Source organism: Pinus tabuliformis, chromosome 9, assembly GCF_031772625.1.
Source record: "Pinus tabuliformis cultivar Carrire ecotype Pingquan chromosome 9, CPIR1, whole genome shotgun sequence".
NCBI classification, from domain to species: Eukaryota; Viridiplantae; Streptophyta; class Pinopsida; order Pinales; family Pinaceae; genus Pinus; species Pinus tabuliformis.
The window spans coordinates 288,547,298-288,567,484 of NC_142307.1; the positions used below are offsets into that span (position 1 = coordinate 288,547,298).

Here is a 20,187-nt window from a genome sequence, read left to right on the forward strand (position 1 = left end):
CATCTCCCAACAAGCGCCCGGTTCTGCAGACTAACAATTATGTCATTTAAAAGTGGACCATCCAAGTTTAAGGCCGATGGAGGAGGGGAGGTCTTTACAAGCCGATGACGATGATGAGGCTGCTTAATAGGCAAGTCTTCTTCTCCCAGAGGAAAATGAGAAAGAGATGGGAGAATGATGTCAGCCTCCAGCGATTCTTTCCAGTCGACCGAGGAGCTGATCTGGCGCGAGATATTTCAGCCTCCATAGTAGCACGTACCATGGCTGACTCAGCAGATTGGTCAGTGGGAAACTCCATGAAGGGATAGGAACAGACTCCAAAAGGTCAATGCGAGAATCCCAAAAGGATATGCAGATAGAAGAAAGATCTTATGGCATAATGGGATGGGACTAATTAGGTGAGAAAACCCGCAGCTTCAGTACGATGGAGAAATCCAGAAATGTTAAAAATTACTAAATATAGGCCATATATAGGATGTGAGTAAAAACGGGAAAGAAGTTTTGAATGCTCATTCACCAAGATCATCACTTCAGTCAGAGAACTGGATACGAGAGATCGTCCCTCGAGGAAAGATAATTTACGGATGGGCCACGGAGATCAAACAAGGGAGAACAATGGCTACGGAATTAATGGAGGATGTAAATGAGCCAATGGTCCGAAAATCAAGGCCAAACAGATCGCCTGCAAAATTCAAAAAATTTGAATTCTGTCGTCAGAAAAACCAGAGAGCTACCGAAGCTCAGAAGGATATACCAGGGCAGACCACACAGCAACAGATATTTCAAAAATACACCAGCATGGTCCAATTTTGAAGTGGAAATCAGAACATGGTTTGGATATGACAACATAATCTACAAATTTGAATTTGGATATCCCAGACCAGTAGGTAGATGCAAACCAATACATGAGAGGTCCAGGATGGTAGAAGGATGAGTCTAAAACAGAATTGAGCATATCGTGGAAGTAACCAGAAACTCCCAGGAAGAGAAAATAGATATCCACTCACTAACCAATAGAGCCTGAATCTCTGAAATGTCATAAACTCACTACTCAAAAGAGCCTATGCCTCAAAATTTATATGCAAGCCAGAGGACAACATTAAAATAGCAAGTTGAAACTAGAAAAAACCAACTGACCTGAGGCGCGAGCGTTCTCCGAGTGTTGAGCAACGAGTACCATGAACCGATCCGGACAATGATAACAAAGATACATACCCAGAAAGGGTATATGTTCATGAAGCAAGAAACTTCCCAATTCTGATTGACAGGTTATAAAAGGAACAGCAGAGGCCAGGCTAGGACAGGTATGGGTGGCAAGACTATGAGAGTGCACGGTAGAAGGAGAAAGGCCCAGCAATAGAGAGACTGCAAACTCCACAAACCATGGCCAGATAGATGTCTTGAAAGCGAATATGGGGAAAAAGGGCGTGGAACATCTGGGCCAGATTCTAGACAGCTATATTCAGAGTGTAGTTCATGGATAGGATGGAAAAGCGGTGAATACATACCTGATTGGTCGTCATACTGTGCTCACCACTCGGCGCTCCGCCATTTTCATATTTGTGACTCTTCAATGTAGAATTTCGTGTTTTTGAAAATAAGTTTCCCATTTCAATTTTTTCTTATAAATTTATATCCTCCTGGTTTTTTGAATTTTTGGGTATTTGGCTTTGTGGGCGGTTCATATTTTCTGATTAATAGATATAACACCTTTGGCCATGCTTTTCTTAGTTTTTTAACCGTTGTCTTCTAGATCTGAGTGTTTATCGATTTCCATGGTGTGTAATAGCTAAATCATTGGACTTCTTTCCTAGGTGTTTAGTAGGCAAATCATTGAATAACTTTTTGTGCATTCTTTCGAATATTATTTGCTTATTTATTTTATCTTCGTCAAAATTCAATGTTCTTAAAACTTTTCATATTGGTTAATCTTGGGTTTTCATATGGTTAGGGTCTTGTGTTGATTAATGTATGAGAAATTTAGCTTATAATATAGCAGTATTGTAAGGTTTTTTCACTTTTCAAAATTTTAAAGAATAAATAAGTTAGAAATCTATGGTAATTTTCAATTATTTTATTGGGTTATTGGTCACTTTATTAGGGTTTTTTAGATGTTGAATATTTTCTTAATTTTCTTATTTTTTTTTTTCAATGTAAAGTTGTTTATGCTTATTTGTCTTTTTTTAAATCTCTAAATTTATAAGATGTATGTTCAAGGCTCTTTCTATGGTTCTATGTAAAAATAAGACAAAGTTTATAGGACATTGATTATTTTGGATCAATTGATTATAAATATTTCTCATTTTGCAGGAATGATCAGTTTAAAGCCGTCAACATACTTTACAATGATCTTAAACAATTCCAAGATTACGATCCACAACTTTATAAAGATATAACACAACTACTTACAGTTGACGATCTCAGGTAGTGATTGTTTTCCTATACTATTTTTACTGCCTCCTTGAAGATTCTCGATTCTTTGCTTTTTGTAAGATTTAATTTATTATTTGGTTACATGTAGTGAGGTTACAACGTACCATCAGGCTTTGAAGTGGTTAAACATTAAAAAACTTATAGAAGATAACCCTGTCATACGTCCCAAGTTGACGTTTCTTGTCGTTCCAACTTCCAGGCTTAAAACTCTCATGAATCAAAGGTTCTACTTCTCTCCCTGATTCATCAATAAGAAATTGTCATTATTGAGTTTAGGACTTACCTAGAATGCATATCTATTGTTACAATTTTAGAAAAAGCCTAGCCTCTTGATGGATGCATTTTTTCCAAGGATTTTTCATATATGTTGTTAATAATTAGTGCAATCAAACTACTATTGGATTCTATAGTCATTTCTTACCACAGGGAGGAATGCATTACTTGGATATTTTATAAATTCTAACAATGATGTCATATTTTCTATTGTTCAGTCTTCATTCACAACATCATGCTTGCAAAAATCCTCTCCCTAATCTTGATATCAAAACATTATATACTGATCATATATGTGAGCCACTAATTGGACTACAAACTACGCTTCCACCAAATAATCCTCCTACGAGGATAATTCAAAATGGGGTGGATATTCTTTCGATTGCTACACACACAGTAAGTCAACTTTTATTTGTATCTTAAATGTCTATTTTTTTTCTTTTTGCCTGTTGAATATGAATGAAAAATTTACTTATCTCAATCTATATCTATTATTGTTTGAATAAACTCTTTATCTGATTGGTTGCAGCCATTTCAACCTGGATTTAACGACACTTGTACTACTCCTACAAGATGGAGTGTGAACCTCGATCGTCACTTACCACATGATGCAGTAGCTACTACTAGTTCTGCCTTTGTACCACCTCTAAATGCGTATCGACTATTTGATAATCTATTAATCCATAAATATTATATAATGATCTATATATTTCCTTATTGAGTAGAAGGTCAAGGTCATTGATATAGTAAGAAGAAGTCTATTGTATTTAATATTTGAACTCTAGTTATGCTCTTGTTGGTTGAAAAGAAAATAAATAATAAACATTGTTTGACCACAAATGTTCTATTCTAAATGAATTTCTTTTCTTTTCTGGAAGGGGCTATGCGACTCTCCCAACCAAGTAGTAGTAGAAACAAGCATCAACTTGTTGATTCTGAACGTGTTGTGAAGCGTTTCAAAGCTAGTCACCATGGTGAGGTGTGTAACACAATTGCTATTAACCTTTATGTTCATGATTGTTTTGGGAGGCTTCTTCATATTATTCCTTAGGTTAATAACCTTTTTATTCAATTCAAATTTCTTTCTATTTGTAGGTCACAAGTGTAGGACCAACTCACTTTTCTAACATCTACTTGGAAATTGATCCTCCTAAAACAATTGTGAGAAGCCTCAGTGAAGGTTCAAATGTAGTAAGCTTGAACTTTCATCCTCGACAATAAACAATTCTACTAGGTAATGTCCAATTTCATTAGTGAGAATTGTGCATTCTATAAAGCTCATCAAATTAATTTGTTAATCTAAAGCAGAAATTATTTCTAAACATGGTCGACTCGGTGATATCTTCAGTGGGAACAGATGGTGGGGACATCGAAATTTGGGAAGTGGGATCATCTAAAAAGTTAAATCACAGGTCATTCAAATATTGGGATGCATCATATTGCATAATGGAGGGAAAGGTACGAATCTTGTGTTTATTTTTTTAAGTGATTTGCATGAAGGAACATATTTTATGATTTATTTTTCCACAAAACATGTTTTCCACTAAAATATGATTCTTAACGACACATAAATTTGGATGACAGATTTTCCTTATATTTGATTAGGAGGCCCTTTTGAAAGAATCAACTGTCTCAGTGAACAAATGTATGTGGAGTCCAAGTGGAACATTGGTTGGTATGTAAATTTCCCTTCTATGTGTCAATTATATTTCATGACAATTTTTTTATTTGCTATACAAGCAAAAAATATTAATATTCAAAATAATTTCTTCATATGGTATGTAGACAAAGCCATTATTTCTTTAGGAATAATGATATGGGATATATTGTTCATTGACATAACCTCACTTGTAGGAGTGGCATTTTCAAAGAATATTGTTCACGTATATTTTTACACTGTCACTGGAGCGCTGAGGCAACAACTACAAGTCCATATTAAAGCTCAATAATGGATTGCATTGTGTTGCAATTTATTTACGCGATACATGGATATAATGACGATATTAATACAACATTGCAAATTAATGCACATATTGGTGGTGTGAATGACATTGCCTTTTTGCGTGTTTAGAAAGAACTATGTGTTGTAACTTGTGGCGATGATATGACCATTAAGGTAAATTTGGTACATGATTCTTGACTTCATTACATTAATGTATATGTTTCTAATGATTACTCGATGCTATAAAAATTGTCCATTTGACCTTAAGTAATATCATGGATGTTTATAAGCTTGAGCATTTGTTGAAAAAACTTATTGTCTATTCTGTAGGTATGGCATACAGAAACAGGTTATAAAAAATACACATTTGAAGGTCACACAACCCCTGTTTATTCTATTTGTGCTAATGATAAAGAAAATATCCAGGTAATTGATTTTTGGAAGTCTTACACTAATTAAAAAATGAATTTCACAAATTGGCATTTATGTAGTACAGATATTACTAGCAACTATTTTTTCCATAAAAATATAATGCTTACACTAATTACAAAATGAATTTCATAAATAAGCATTTATATAGTACAAAGATTACTAGTAACTAATTTTTATATATAGATGTAATGCTTGAAATTATTTTTTGTTTAGAAACACATGTAAAACTAAGGAAGACTCAATTAGCAATAAATGAAGTATGTGAATTATTTTGATATTGCTAGCATTAAATGCACTATGAACTATTCTCATATTTCTAATGATCTTCTCTCAATGATCGTAGTACATTTTGTCCACATCTTTGGATGGCAAGATTAAAGCTTGGTTGTTTGATCAATTGGGATCTCAAATTGACTATGATGCACCTAGGCATGGGCACATTACAATGGCTTATAGTGATGATGGACCACGGTAATTATGTGATATTTTATTTAAATTTATATAGATGAGGATGTTTGAATGGAGAGAAAAGATATCAGCTAACTAAAATTAATTTCCAATGTTTTGTGAAGAGAATTTATAAAGATGTTTTTTAATTTGATTTATCATGTTTGGGATTAGACTCTTCTCATGTTGGAGAATCATATTTACTAGAGTGGAATGAAAGTGATGGATCAATCAAACGGATGTATTCTGGCCTTCAAAGCAAGTCCTTAGAGCCGCTGAAGTTTGTTACAACAAAGAATAGGGTTCTAGGAGTTGGAGATGAATATCAAATTAAGTTTTGGGAGATGGATAATGATACTTTCGATGGAAATTACTATTAAAATTTGGATATGTGATCGAGTTTATCTCAGTTGAAATTGAAACATTTTTCAGTATGATTGCATATTCTACTCATGGATTCCTCTCACTCTTTGCAGTCTAGACCTCATCTCTGTTTCAATAAAGAGGGTTCCTTGTTGGCTGTTACAACAAACAATAATGGGGTCAAGATCTTAGCTAATAAAGACGGACTTCGGTTTCTTCGTAAGCCAAAGAATAGAGGGGGCTCACTAGATTCCGTAATGACAAAGGTAGTATGGAAACAAAATTATACATTGTTCATGTGTATCAAAGTCATGGATGCAACTTAATTCAGTGATCTTTGAACTGCAGGGTCCACATCGAAATGCCATTATTGTAGAAAAGGGAATTAGTCCCGTTCCTATCTCTTCAGAAAAATCAAAGGAAAATTTGCAAGAAATATTGCTGGTGAGCTATTCCACTGGAAGACGTATTATGTTCAAGTCTTCTACAATATTTTTACATTATTTAGTTGAAATTTGAAATCTTTGTTAATCAGTTTTAAGTGAAATGGCTTTGAAGTATTACTTATTTTAACTAAATATATAACTGTAATGTTCAAAACACACCAACAGAATTGTGTCGATAGCAGTCAGACGGTGGATGTAGCACAAAGGCTTCCAGATGAGGGTGTAGACAAGAGGAAGAGCTGCAAACTTTTTGAGGTGAAAGATCCAGCGCAATGTAGGTCAATCATATTGCTGGGTCCAGTGTCAAATGGACAGGCAAGCTCTCCTCTTCTATGTACTAGATTGAATGTTAAATGCTCAACATGGCGTTATCTCACAAAACTGCATGTTAAATATTGCAGTTACAGATTACATATTGCATATTATATATATTACATATAGCAATAACATATTACATATTGATTTTCTTCGTTGCATATTACAGATTGTTAGATTACATTACACATGTTCAGGTTCCTCAGTCTTAGCTTTGGACACCAATGCTACGTTTAAGCTATGGAAATGGCAACACAATGATTTGAATCCATCTGGCAAGGTCAGTTTTTACATGGATAATTTGCTCAAAATTCACTTGTAATGATTACTTGTCGTTCTTACCATGCATTTAAGTAGAGTAAACGTTTGTAATTTATTTGACAGGCTACAACAAATTGTCAACCACAGTTGTGGCAACCTCGTGATGGGTTGCTTATGAAAAATGACACTAGTGACATAGGTCCACAAGCAGTGTTTCCCTGCATAGCTTTGTCAGATAATAATGCATATCTAATGACTGCCTCTGGTGGTCAAGTGTCTTTGTTCAAGATGAAGACATTTGAGGTGAGGTATTCTTTTCTTTTTTTTCGCTAAAGCAAGAGTCGTACCTTCGTTATCATTAAATCAGAAAAATATTTACATAGAATACAACCATCCACATGGAAACATGGATCTTAATCAAAAACTACTTTCTAGATAACCAAGGGTCACGAGTTAAGTGTGAAAACTCCGACCCTTACCCACAAAACTGCACCACCCTAAACGGCAAAAAGTACTAAGGCCACAAAATCAACCCATCAAATCCGAAAAGGGGGAGAAAGCTGTTAATCTCCACCATCAGAACTCCTAGCTCCAACCAACGGCAGAGGAGGACCTCTCTAAGCCAAGACTCTTGCCAATTAACAGTTTGGACCCACCAGTAAGCGTGCAGATTCCTGACCGTCGATCCTCCCATCTTGATCCAACGGTAGAGGAGAATATTGCGCCACCTAGAAGTCCGCCTTTTAACCTTATGGCCCCACTGACAAGCACGATGAATCTTAGCCGTGGATCCGCTAGGCTTGATCCAACGGCAAAGGATCATATCGCACCAAGAAAAAGTACTGCTGGTTAACGTGCGATAAGGGCGGAAAACAAAACCACCCATTGGCCACGTGTAGCCCGAAGAGTGTGATTGCTCCCAAATTCTAAAAACCACTTCCCACCCGAGAGGCCCTCGATACACCGGAAACCACTCATCTGGTGGATTTGCGTCCTTAGACAGTGAATCAAGAATATTCTGGTCGCCATTGGATACCTGTTTTCGGCAGCTACCACTTTCTCCTTTGCAACCGAAAGTGAGCCTGAGCGACGTACTACCTCTTCCCTCCAACCAACTACTCTGGTAGCAGAATCCTCCAAGCAACGTAAGAAAAAACGAGAAAAGGAAAAACTTACACCTCATAATTAAACCAAATTGTTGGACAGAGCTTCCATAGTTTTGGTGCGGTACACCATCATATCCTCGTCTACTTGTGTGTCGCACTGATCCATGAGACTATCCTGAGGCAACCTGTGCCCACCCATCGCAACCCTGTTCATGGTACACTTCACTCCTTGATTAGCCAGTAAATCAGCAAGTTTGTTGGCCTGCCTTCGCACATGGTTAAAACTAACTGTGCGTAGGCCTCTGAGGTGGATCTGGATCCTTTGAAAGACCTGGATCAATCTCCAGTGTTTCGAAACCTTCTCCGGCTCCGAGCCCCAACTAATTTTTTTCACTGTGTTGATAATTAACTCAGAGTCCGCTTCGATAATCACATTTTGTCGGTTATCCTGCACCAGGAGTTCTAAGCACTGCTCCATAGCCATGGATTCTGCCATGTTATTTGTAGCTCTACCTAAATGTCCATGGAAGATGGAAAGGATATTACCAGTATCATCCCTTAACACCCCTCCAAAGCCCGCATTGCCCGGGTTGCCTTTTGAAGCCCCGTCTATGTTATATTTCAGAAAGCCCAAAGGGGGAGGATGCCAGAATTCCTGCTTAGAATCCAAAACCATAACCTTTATGTTCAGGCCCTGCGACATAAGCCCCTGCATTCCCAACTGTCCCAGAATCCTCATGTCAGCCTCTGAAGGTGGATTTTTAGGGGTATTTCGCACTATGGTGCCAACCATCTCTTTAAGTTGAGTCAAGGTCTGCTTCAAAAGACATTGGAGGGATCTTTTCTCATTTTTGAAAATTCTCTTATTCCTTTCTTTCCAGACATTCCAAATAATGAAGCTAGGTGTAAGAGCCTAAGCTGAGCCAAGAATTTCATTATCTGAATAATTATGCTTTCACTTGGTTAGGGTGTTGATGATGCACTCTCTATCCCTATCACTCTTTTGGAAGATGTTGGCAAAAGAATCCCACAAACTAGAGGTGAAGATACAATTATTTAGGAGGTGTTCCATGGTTTCTTCATGGGATTCACAGAGTTGGCATCTGGAAGGCCCCAGAACACCCCTTGTCCTTATGATATCCCAAGTTAGAATTCTCTTATGATAAACAAGCCACATGAAGAGTTTAATCTTCATCTAGCCTTAATGCATCCACAGATTCTGCCATATTTTATCCGGAGCAAGAGAATCCATCTCAAGGAGTTTATGTTTTGCCTTCTTAAGATTAAAGGTACCCTCATTATTGTTTCCCCACCTCAATTGGTTATGCCCCCCTGTCACTAAAATCTTCCTTTGTTCCAGTATCTGCATGAGAGCCTCAGCTTTAGTTTTCAAGGGGTTATCTTCCCTGTAAATCATGTTCCTCCACTTTCTCCATTTACTTGCATTATTGTTTTGGTCCCAAAAATCTTTGACCTGTGATAACCCTATGATGTCTGTCTCTCTCTTGAGATCCACAAATTCCTCTTTTAGTAGTATTGGTTCTTGTTGCCATTTATCTTCCCAAAAGAGTGCCAGATCCCCCTCTTTGATTTCCCAGAAGCTATTCTTTTGAACTAAGCCTATGTTCTCCCAGGCCTTATTCCAGATGTATGAGCCCTTTATATTTCCAGACATCCTTATATGATCATTATTATCCCAAGTGCTGGCATATTTTTCTGTCCAGATACTAGCCCACTGGGCCTTTGGTTCTTTGACCCATCTCCACCATAACTTAGCTCCTAAAGCCTTGCTTAGAACCTCTGGATCATCCAAACCCAGACCTCCTTGATTTTTGGGTTTGCAAATATTTTCCCAAGCAACTAAGGCCCATTTCCTTTTTTTCTCCCCCTTACCCCAGAGGAAGTCTCTTTGAATGGTTTTGAATTGTTGTAAGACTCCTTTTGGTGCAGGGAGTGCTGAAAGCATGAAAACTGGGATAGATTGGAGAACAACCTTTCTAAGCACCAACCTACCAGCGAAGTTTAAAGATCTGATGGTCCAATTCCTAATTTTATCCTGCATCTTATTAATCACCGGTTCCCAGATACTCTTATGAAGAGGTTTAGCGGTAAGAGGGACTCCCAAATATTTCGAAGGAAGAGAATCTCTTTGAAAGCCTAGAATTCTGGAGATATTCCTTTGAATAGCAATATCGGTATTAAAGAAAAAGATTTTAGATTTGAAAAGATTAACCTCCATACCTATGGCCAAACCAAAGTCAATTAGAAGTTGTTTGTATGCCAAAGCTTCTTTGACTGTAGGAACTCCCTGCAACATGGTATCATCCACAAATTGTTGATGAGTCAAAGTCTGTCCATTCTTAGAAAGTTGAAGACCCTTGATTTTGCCTTCTGCTTTTGCCTGCTTAATCAATCTACCAAGTCCTTCCATCATGAGTATAAAGAGAAAGGGAGAGAGTGGATCTCCCTGCCTGAGGCCTCTTGAGGGAATAAAAATCTCGGAGGGAGAGCCATTCACCAAAATTGAAAAGCTAGAAGAGGTTACCAAAGCCATGACCCATCTAACCCAATTATGATCAAACCCAAAAGCAATAAGAACCTTCCTGATATAGGTCCAGTTCAACTTATCATAGGCTTTAGCTAGGTCCAGCTGCATGATCATTCCAGCCTTCCTGTTGCTAGTCAGTGAGTGCACCACCTCCTGTGCTTGAATGATGTTATTGAGAATTTGTCTACCTTCCACATAACCAGATTGCTCCCTAGAAACCAGAGTGGGGAGAAGAGGTTTGAGTCTATTAGCTACAACCTTGGATATAATCTTGTAAACCACATTGCACAATGCTATGGGTCTAAACTTATCAGGAGTTAGGGCATTATCCTGTTTAGGGATCAGTGAAATGAAGGAGGTGTTGAGTGCCTTCAGAATAGTTTTATTCCTCCTGGAATCTTCTACTACATTCAGAATATCTTGTTTAACAATATTCCAGCAGGCTTTAAATAAATCCACATTAAAACCATCAGGACCCGGTGCTTTACCATTCTGCATTTCCTTGAGGACTTCACTGATTTCCTCTTCAGTTACTGGCCTATTGAGGTTGAAATTATCCTCTCTGGACACTAGTCTTGGTATATGTCTTGTTAGATCCTTAATGAAAGGCTCTCTATTTGAAATGGTTTCCTTTGCAATCCCACTAAAGTGTTGAACTAATACAACTTCTATTTCTTCATGGGTGCTGAGTAGTTTCCCTTCCTCATCCTTAATCGAGGAGATTCTATTATGAGCCCGGTTTGCCAAGGTTGACCTGTGGAAAAATCTGGTGTTTCGTTCCCCTTCCTTTAACCATTGCACTCTAGATTTTTGTCTCCAAAATATTTCCTCTTGTTTGCATAAGTTCTCCCACTCGTGCTGAAGTTTGGTGGCTCTATCATTGCTGACTTTATCAAAGCCAACCTTGATAAGGGATTGGTTGAGTATCTGCAGTTTGGTTTCAACAACTTTTTTTCCTTCAAAAATATTGCCAAATTCTTTCTTGTTCCACTCTTTTAGCCTGAGCTTAATATGTTTTAGTCTTTTGTGAAGAAGGAACATACTTGTACCCTAAATATGTAGATCTTCAGACCACCAACTTGAAATGTTGTTGATAAAATCTGGATGGGTGAGCCAAATATTCTCAAATCTAAAAGGTCTGTTCCTGGGACTACCAATGCCCCTGATCTCTAGTTGAATTGGCCAGTGATCAGATCCTCCAAAGGGTAGAATCCTTGCTTCCATTCCATTATCATTGAGTATAAGGTCTTCTGATATGATAAATCTGTCTAGCTTTGAGGCCACCAGAGACCCTCCTCCTCTTCTCTTGTTCCAAGTAAAGAGACCATTACTTGAATCAATATCAACCAGTTTCATAGTGTCCATCAAAGATTGAAAAGCTAAGGCATCTTTGGACAGAGCTTTGGTGCCCCCTTTTTTCTCTGATAGTGATTTGATCATGTTGAAGTCCCCCCCCATAATCCATGGAATCCCAACATATCCCTCTTTGAGATCCATAAGAGAATCAAGAAATCTCAATTTGTCGTCCATTCTCTGAGGGCCATAAACATTCGTTACCAGATAGATCTCCCTAGGGCCTATCCCCCACAGGTTGAATGACCACTGATAAATAATTTCTAGAAGCTTCAGCATCTATTATACTAATCTTTAGGGGATTCCAAAGAGTAAGAATGCCACCTGCTGTATTTTCTGCCTTGACTTCTAGAAGCTCAAAATGACTGAGCCATTTACTATGAAGTTCTTTAATTTTCTGAATAGAACATGTAGTTTCCTGGATAAATATAATATCCGGAGCTTCCTGTTTCATTCTGTTACTGAGTAATCTTTGCTTCCTTTTACTACCTAGACCCCTGATGTTCCAAGAAGTAAACTTCATCATTAAAGATTAGTGAAAGAGTAATTGGTTAGGTCTTTCATCTTACCCGAATCTATCATTAGCTTTCCACACTCCATCAATAGCTCATTCTGCTTTTTTCTGCCTCTTTTCTTTCCTGGGCCTTGAGGTGCTAATCCTGGTGTGTTTTTTATAGATTTCACACCTTCTTTGCCATAGTTTGCCGTGTTACCTTGCCTTTCCACCCCACTAGGCTAGGTTTTCCATAAGTACAGCTGATGTACTCTAGAGAACTCTTCTTGAGGTAACGAATCTAACCCTTCCATAGTTCCCTGTTTCAAGAACCCTTCCAAATCTAGGTGCTCTCTGTCTAGAATCTCCTGTAGTTCATGATCCTCCATTTCCATCTCGCTCTGGGTCATTTCCTGGTCCATATCTAGTTCTACATCGCTCATCATAGCCTCTTTCTGTATGTTATTGTTCTTTGGTTGGTCTTTGTCCTCCTTTGTCTCCTTGTCCTCTGAACTTTCCTCTATTCCCTGATCTATTTTTATCGTCTCTTCTTCTTCCTCGAGAACTTGGAACCTATTCTGCGTAACTTGAGGCCCTTCTGCTTGTTGTTGCTTAAGTCCCCTTTTGCCACCTTTTTCTCTATGGCTCACTTTTTGAAAGCTTTCCGTATCTTTCATTGTGGAAGTTCCGCTCTTATTCACAATTTTACTGAGAGGTGAGGTATTCTTTTCATATTTAACAGGTTGCTCGCATTTATTTCTTGTTTTCTTTAGTACTTAATCTTGTCATGTTCTTTTTGTATATCATTGTTGCTGAGTAAATCTTATTATTTTTCTAATGATTGTGTCCAGAAATTTTTCTCTCTTAAATCCATGATCTTCTGTCATGTAGTGTTGTAAAGCATGCATGACATGGATGAAAGCAACCTTCAGTTTGAGCCTTGAAGTTTATGGTGAAATGATAGTATCTTAGCATATATACTTTTCAGTCTTCTAAATTCGTAATCCATGTTAATGCAGGTCATAGAAAAGTGCATGGCCCCTCCTCCAGCGGCAACATTTATAGCTTTCAACCCTTTAGATAATAACATTGTTGCTATTGGAATGGAGGATTCAACAATTCAAATTTTCAATGTTCCTGAAAATAAGGTTATGTGGATTTACGATTTCCTTTTAGTGTCTAGTACTTTTGATTGCCCCTTTATGTGGATAATAGAATGCCACTAAATGAGTTTTGACTACAGGTAACATCAGAACTTAAAGGGCACCAGAAGAGAATCACTGGTTTGGTATTTTCTGAACATTTAAATGTATTGATATCCTGCGGAGCTGATGCACAGGTATATATTCATATTCATTTATAATTTAATTGCATAATCTACTTCTCCATATAAGATATCAGTTTAAAACCTTTTGACTCAAATCAATGTTGTGTTGACAGCTTTGTGTATGGGGAATAAATGTGCATGCAAAGACAGGAAAATCATTATCACCACTTGCAAATACAAGAATACAATTTCATAATGACAGAGTTCACTTGCTAGTTGTGCAGGGGAACCAAATTGCTATTTATAATGCCCCCGAATTGGAATGTGTATGCTATGGAAGATCCTATCCTTTTTCATATTGCAGTTCCTACCTAAGTTATGCTGTAGTCAGATTTTAGTAAAAAAATCTAAGTTTTTTTTATCTCAGATTTGAAGACTAGATAGTGACTCTGAATAGTTGCATTGCAGTGGGCACCTCAAGATACTTTACTCGCACGTATTTCTAGTGCCACATACTCATGCGACAACCTACTAATCTATGTTAGTTTCTATGACGGTTCAATTGGTGTATTTGATGCTGAAGTGCTGAGGCCACGCTGTCGTATTTTCCCTTCTGCATTTATACCAAGCATGAGCAGGTAAAGCATTCCTTAATAAAAGGACAGGGGTTATAGTACTGTGCACTACGATAGGAAATAACGCTGCTCATGCTGCTGTAATTTAATCCTAAAAAGTATTGAAATAAGAGAAGAGAAAGAAAGAATAGCAAGAACAAAATGAGAGAAGACCAAGAAATAGAAACTGAATGTGTATCTCTTTATTCCAGAATGATTTTTCATCTACATGAACTTTCGATATATTCATGTCATTACCGTTACATAACTAAAAACTAAATTGGTTACAAAAACTGTTTGACTTTGTTAGTTTAACCAAGTTCGTTGTCAAACCAACAAACTCCACCTTGACAACAACTTTCCCATTCATCATCTTTCCTGCAAGCCAAGAGAAGCTAAACACCACAACAACTTCTCTACTGTAACTGGCTTTGTGAATATGTCTGCACAATTTTCTCGTGTGTGGACCTTTTTAAGAGCTACTTTTCCACCATCGATCACATGTCTCAGAAAATGATATCTCACATCAATGTGCTTGGTTCTGCTGTGATAGGCAGGGTTTGTGGCCAAGTGAATAGCACTTTGACTGTCACAAAGTACACTCACTTTCTCCTGCGTTCTTCCGATTTCATCGAGCAAACCCTTTAACCAGATTGCTTCTTTACTGGCATCTGAAGCAGCTATATATTCAGCTTCGGTAGTGGACAATGCAACCGTGTCTTGAAGCTTTGACATCCAACTAATTGCTCCACCTGCAAGAGTAAAGACATAACCTGTAGTAGATCTTCTTTTGTCCAAATCACCTGCATAGTCAGCATCTACATATCCGCAGACTGATCCTTCACTACCATTAAAGACGATGCAATGATCTCTTGTGCCTCTTAGATATCGAAGCACCCATTTCACTGCTTGCCAATGTTCTTTACCTGGATTTGCCATGAATCTGCTGACAACTCTAACTGCATGTGAAATTTCAGGTCTTGTAGATACCATCGCATACATCAAGTTGCCTACCGCATTTGCATATGGTACATGAGACATATACTGCTTTTCTTCATCAGCTCTAGGACTCAAAACCGAAGAAAGCTTAAAATGGGAAGCTAGGGGAACACTAACAGGTTTCACATTATTCATAGAAAACTTTTCAAGTACCTTCTCCACATACTTCTGCTGTGATAACCAAAGCTTACCATTTTTCCTGTCTTTGTGTATCTCCATGCCCAAGATATGTTTTGCTGCTCCAAGATCCTTCATATCAAACTCCCTAGAGAGTTGAGCCTTTAACCTGTTGATCTCTTCCATGCTTTTGCTTGCAATAAGCATATCGTCAACATACAAAGCTAAGATAATGAATATGCCATTGAAACTTTTGAAGTACACACAATGATCATACTCACTTCTTATAAAGTTCTGGCTCACCATGAAGGAATCAAACTTCTTGTACCATTGTTTGGGAGACTGCCTCAGACCATACAATGATTTCCTGAGCTTGCAAACTAATCTTCTGCTGCGACCTCGTACAAAACCTTCTGGTTGTTCCATATATATCTCTTCGTTCAAATCACCATGTAGAAAAGTTGTTTTAACATCTAATTGTCCGAACTCAAGATTAAGCAACGCAGTTAGTGCCAACACAGTACGTATAGAAACAAGTTTTACAACTGGAGAAAAAATATCATGAAAGTCTATACCTTCAACGTGAGAATACCCTTTTGCTACCAGTCTCGCCTTATATCTCTCGATACTACCATCAACTTTCCGTTTCAGCTTGAAGACCCATTTACATCCAACAACACTTCTCCCTTCAGGAAGCTCTACAAGATCCCAGGTATTGTTCTTGGCTAAGGAGTCCATTTCTTCTTCCATAGCCTTTTTCCATTTTTCGCTATCTGTATCATCTATCGCTTCTTGATAACAAGACGGTTCCCCATCTTCAGTAACCAAAGCAAAAGATGAAGCAGAATCTTCATACCTTTTGGGAGTTTTCCTTTCCCTTGTTGATCTTCTCAGAGTGACTGGTTGCTGAACTGGTTCAGAAACTTGCACTGGTTCAGAAGCTTCAACGGCTTCCTTTGTGTCTTCAACACCTTTGTCTCCAGAAGTCTCTCCTTCCTTTCGACTGTCACCGAAAGATCTAGCCTCCAACTGAACTCGTTGACACGGCGATACCTGTTCCTGTTCAATTCTTTCAACATTTGATTTTAACAAAGAGGATTCATCAAATGTTACATCTCTACTAATGACTATCTTCCGCAATGTAGGATCCCACAACCTATATCCTTTCACTGCATAGTCATACCCAACAAAGACATAACATTTCGACTTTGGATCTAACTTTGAACGCTGATTTTTCGGAATCAGAGAATAAGCATCACAGCCAAATATCCTCAAATGAGAATAGTCACAAGACTGACCTGTCCAGACTTCTTCAGGAATTTTACAATCAATTGCTACTGAAGGTGATCTGTTAACTAAATAACAAGCAGTAGATACTGCTTCTGCCCACAACTCCTTTTGCAAGTTAGCATTGCTGATCATGCTTCTGGCTCTTTCCATAAGAGTCCGATTCATACGCTCAGCAACACCATTTTGCTGAGGAGTATAAACAGTAGTTTTGTGTCTAACAATGCCCTCATCCTTACAATATTGTTCAAACTCAACAGAAGTGAACTCACCACCATTATCAGTTCTTAGACATTTAATAGATTTGCCTGTTCTTTTCTCTACCATTACTTTAAATTGTTTAAAGACATTGAATACATCAGCTTTCCTTTTTAGCATATAGACCCAAACTCTACGAGAGTAATCATCAATGAACGTTAAAAAATACAATGCACCTCCATATGACATAACAGGGGAAGGCCCCCACAGATCAGAATGAATGTAGTCTAAAACATCTTTACTATTATGATTACCAACTTTAAACCTCTGTTTACACTGCTTCCCATACACACAATGTTTACAGAAATCTAAATTCAAGGATTTCAGACCGGGAAGAGATTTACATTTCATCAGTATGTGAAGACCTTTCTCGCTCATATGACCCAAACGCTGATGCCACAGACGAGTACCTGCTTCTTCCTTTTCTGACGCAACCGCTGCTTCACCGACCTGAGTACTTCCTTTTAACCTGTAAAGATTCCCGACCTTCTCTGCCTTCATAACCACAAGGGCACCTTTGAAGACTTTCAAGACGCCATCCTGACCTGTAAACTTATAACCATCTGAATCCAACACTCCCAAAGAGATTAAATTTTTCTTCAAATCAGGTACATGTCTAACACTAGTTAATGTCCTAACTGTGTTATCATACATTTTAATCCTGATATCTCCCATCCCAACAGTCTGATATGACATATTGTTACCCATAAACACAGAACTACCGTTTACATTTTCATACGAAGTAAACCAATTTCTATGTGGGCACATATGATGCGAAGCACCAGAGTCTAACAGCCAGCTATCACAACTCTGAGAGACATTACATTCAGGTGAAGTTTCATCTATCATACACAAACCTTCAGCAGATAAAACTTCGTCTACAATACCTGAATCAGCCTGATTCGCTTCGTTCTTCAGGTTTTCGGATTCCTTCCATTTCCAACAGTCCTTTTTCAAGTGTCCAACTTTACTGCAGTTCCAACATTTTACCTTACACTTCTTGCCCTTAGATTTCGACCTGGAAGACCCCCTTGGTTGGTCTCCTCTTTCCTTTGAGCGTCCTCTAGCGACCATGGCTTCTGATGCAGTTGTATCAGTGCTGGATTTCCTTCGTACTTCTTCAGACATAAGAGCTCCCACGACTGATTCAAACTTCAAAGAATCAGCAGAGCTGAAGCTGATTGAGGTTACGAAGTGATCCCATGATTCAGGCAGGGAACACAGCAAGGTTATGGCTTTATCTTCTTCATGTATTTTGATTTCCATATCTGTTAATTGACAAATTAGTGTATTAAAAAAATTCAAATGTTCTGCAACGCTTGAACCTTCTTTCATTCGAAGACTGTATAATTGTCGTTTCAGATAAATTCTGTTGGTTAATGATTTTGTCATATAAAGGTTTTCAAGTTTTTCCCACTTCATCCGCTAGACATAGCCGGATGGTACTGAGAGCTCGGGCATCCAAGTCCTCCCAGTCTGAAGTAGTCATGGTTGTAGGTTTCTTAGTAACCCCGTCCAATGCCTTGTGCAACCCTTGTTGCACAAGCAGATCCTTAACCTTCAGTTTCCAAAGAGAAAAATTGCTCTTTCCGGTGAATTTCTCCACCTCGAATCTTGCATTCGACATCTTGGCCATTTTCCCTCCTTCCTAGGATTTCAGGCTTTCAAAAAAAAAATAACTTCCCCAATTCAAACAGAAAGACAAGTTTCAAATCCTTTGATTTCTTGCAAACCCTTTTGTTTTTCTAGTTTCACAACATTCGTGCAAAACCCTTGCAAACTTGTTCTTCTACAATATTAAAAAAAAAACAACAACACCCTTTTCAATCTCTGCTGCTATCTTTAAAAGAATTTCTGCAAACTTTAAAATCTGAACAACCTTTTTTCTACAAACTTTAAAATCTGAACAACCTTTTTTCTGCAAACTTTAAAATCTGAACAACCTTTTTTCTGCAAACCCGCCTTTTTTTTTTTTAAATTTCTGCCAAAAAAAAAACAATACCCGGATTGCACAAGCAGCCAACTGCCGTCCTCAGGGTTCAACGTTTGGGCAATCGATCTTCCCGTCCGCAGGTTCACCACTTATCTTCAACGTTAGCAAGCAGCCAACTGCCGTCCTCAGGGATCCAGCTTTTCTGCTACCGTCCACAGGAGAATGATCGCCATCCTCAGCTATCCAACGCGTCCTCAGGGATTCTGCCGCTCAGGGATCCAACGCTTGTGCTACCGTTCGCACTGCAGGGGTTTTGACGCAGGCCAAATCATGTCGTCACGCTGTCCTCAGGGATCCGGATTCTTCAAGCCAAAAAACACGTCGTCCGTCCACAGGTTTATCACAGGTTCGCACTGTAGAGATTTTGTCCAGGCTCTGATACCACTTATTGAAATAAGAGCAGAGAAAGAAAGAATAGCAAGAACAAAATGAGAGAAGACCAAGAAATAGAAACTGAATGTGTATCTCTTTATTCCAAAATGATTTTTCATCTACATGAACTTTTGATATATTCATGTCATTACCATTACATAACTAAAAACTAAATTGGTTACAAAAACTGTTTGACTTTGTTAGTTTAACCAAGTTCGTTGTCAAACCAACAAAAAGTTGTTTGGCTTGTTTGTGCAGTGGAAATATCTAAATGCTGCTATTGTAATTTAATCCTAAAAAAGTATTTGGCTTGTTTGTGCAGTGGCAATATCTATCCTCTTGTAATTGCTGCGAATCCACTTAAACCTAATCAGTTTGCTGTAGGGTTGACTGACGGAGGTGTTCATGTGATTGAGCCCACTGAATCGGAAGGTAAATAGGATGTTGCATTGTTAGAAAATGGAGGTGCCCCTTGAAATCATACAATAAAAAATCAAGGTTCTGAATAGCCTCCAAGGCAGCATGGAAAATGAGTTAAGAACTGCCAAATAGCCAATTGTCAAGTTTGGTCCTACAAGTTTGTTTTCAATGATGTCACCAATTATTGTACTGTCTTTTCAGGGGCTTTCCTTTCGTAAATTCGATTATCTTTCAGTATAGGCCATGTCGTGTTTTTTTCAAGGCAGAGATTTTCGGATTCATGGGGATTGGTGTTTTTATAGGCTCTGTCGTGTTTCTTTTAAGGCAGAGAGTTTCGGATTCATGAGGATTGGTGTTTTTATAGGCTCTGTCGTGTTTTTTTTTAAGGCAGAGAGTTTTTTAAAGCCGTTAAGTCATTTCGGATTCATGGGGATTTGGATGTTTACTG

The 20,187-nt window shown here is 38.1% G+C and overlaps 1 protein-coding gene across 1 annotated transcript; it reads left to right on the forward strand.

Annotated features, from left to right (window-relative positions):
- The first annotated feature begins 104 nt into the window (after positions 1-104).
- LOC149148307 (protein TOPLESS-RELATED PROTEIN 2-like) lies at positions 105-19,759 on the forward strand. Its single transcript, XM_089442137.1, has 20 exons — positions 105-280; positions 2,311-2,424; positions 2,522-2,656; positions 2,925-3,102; positions 3,236-3,332; positions 3,585-3,685; positions 3,802-3,897; positions 4,015-4,164; positions 4,778-4,822; positions 4,979-5,074; positions 6,004-6,156; positions 6,239-6,334; positions 6,502-6,651; positions 6,821-6,931; positions 7,036-7,215; positions 13,432-13,560; positions 13,656-13,751; positions 13,853-14,005; positions 14,148-14,317; positions 19,642-19,759. Exons 1-20 carry the CDS (start codon positions 105-107, stop codon positions 19,757-19,759), a joined length of 2,544 nt encoding a protein of 847 aa, XP_089298263.1.
- The last annotated feature ends 428 nt before the right edge of the window (positions 19,760-20,187 follow it).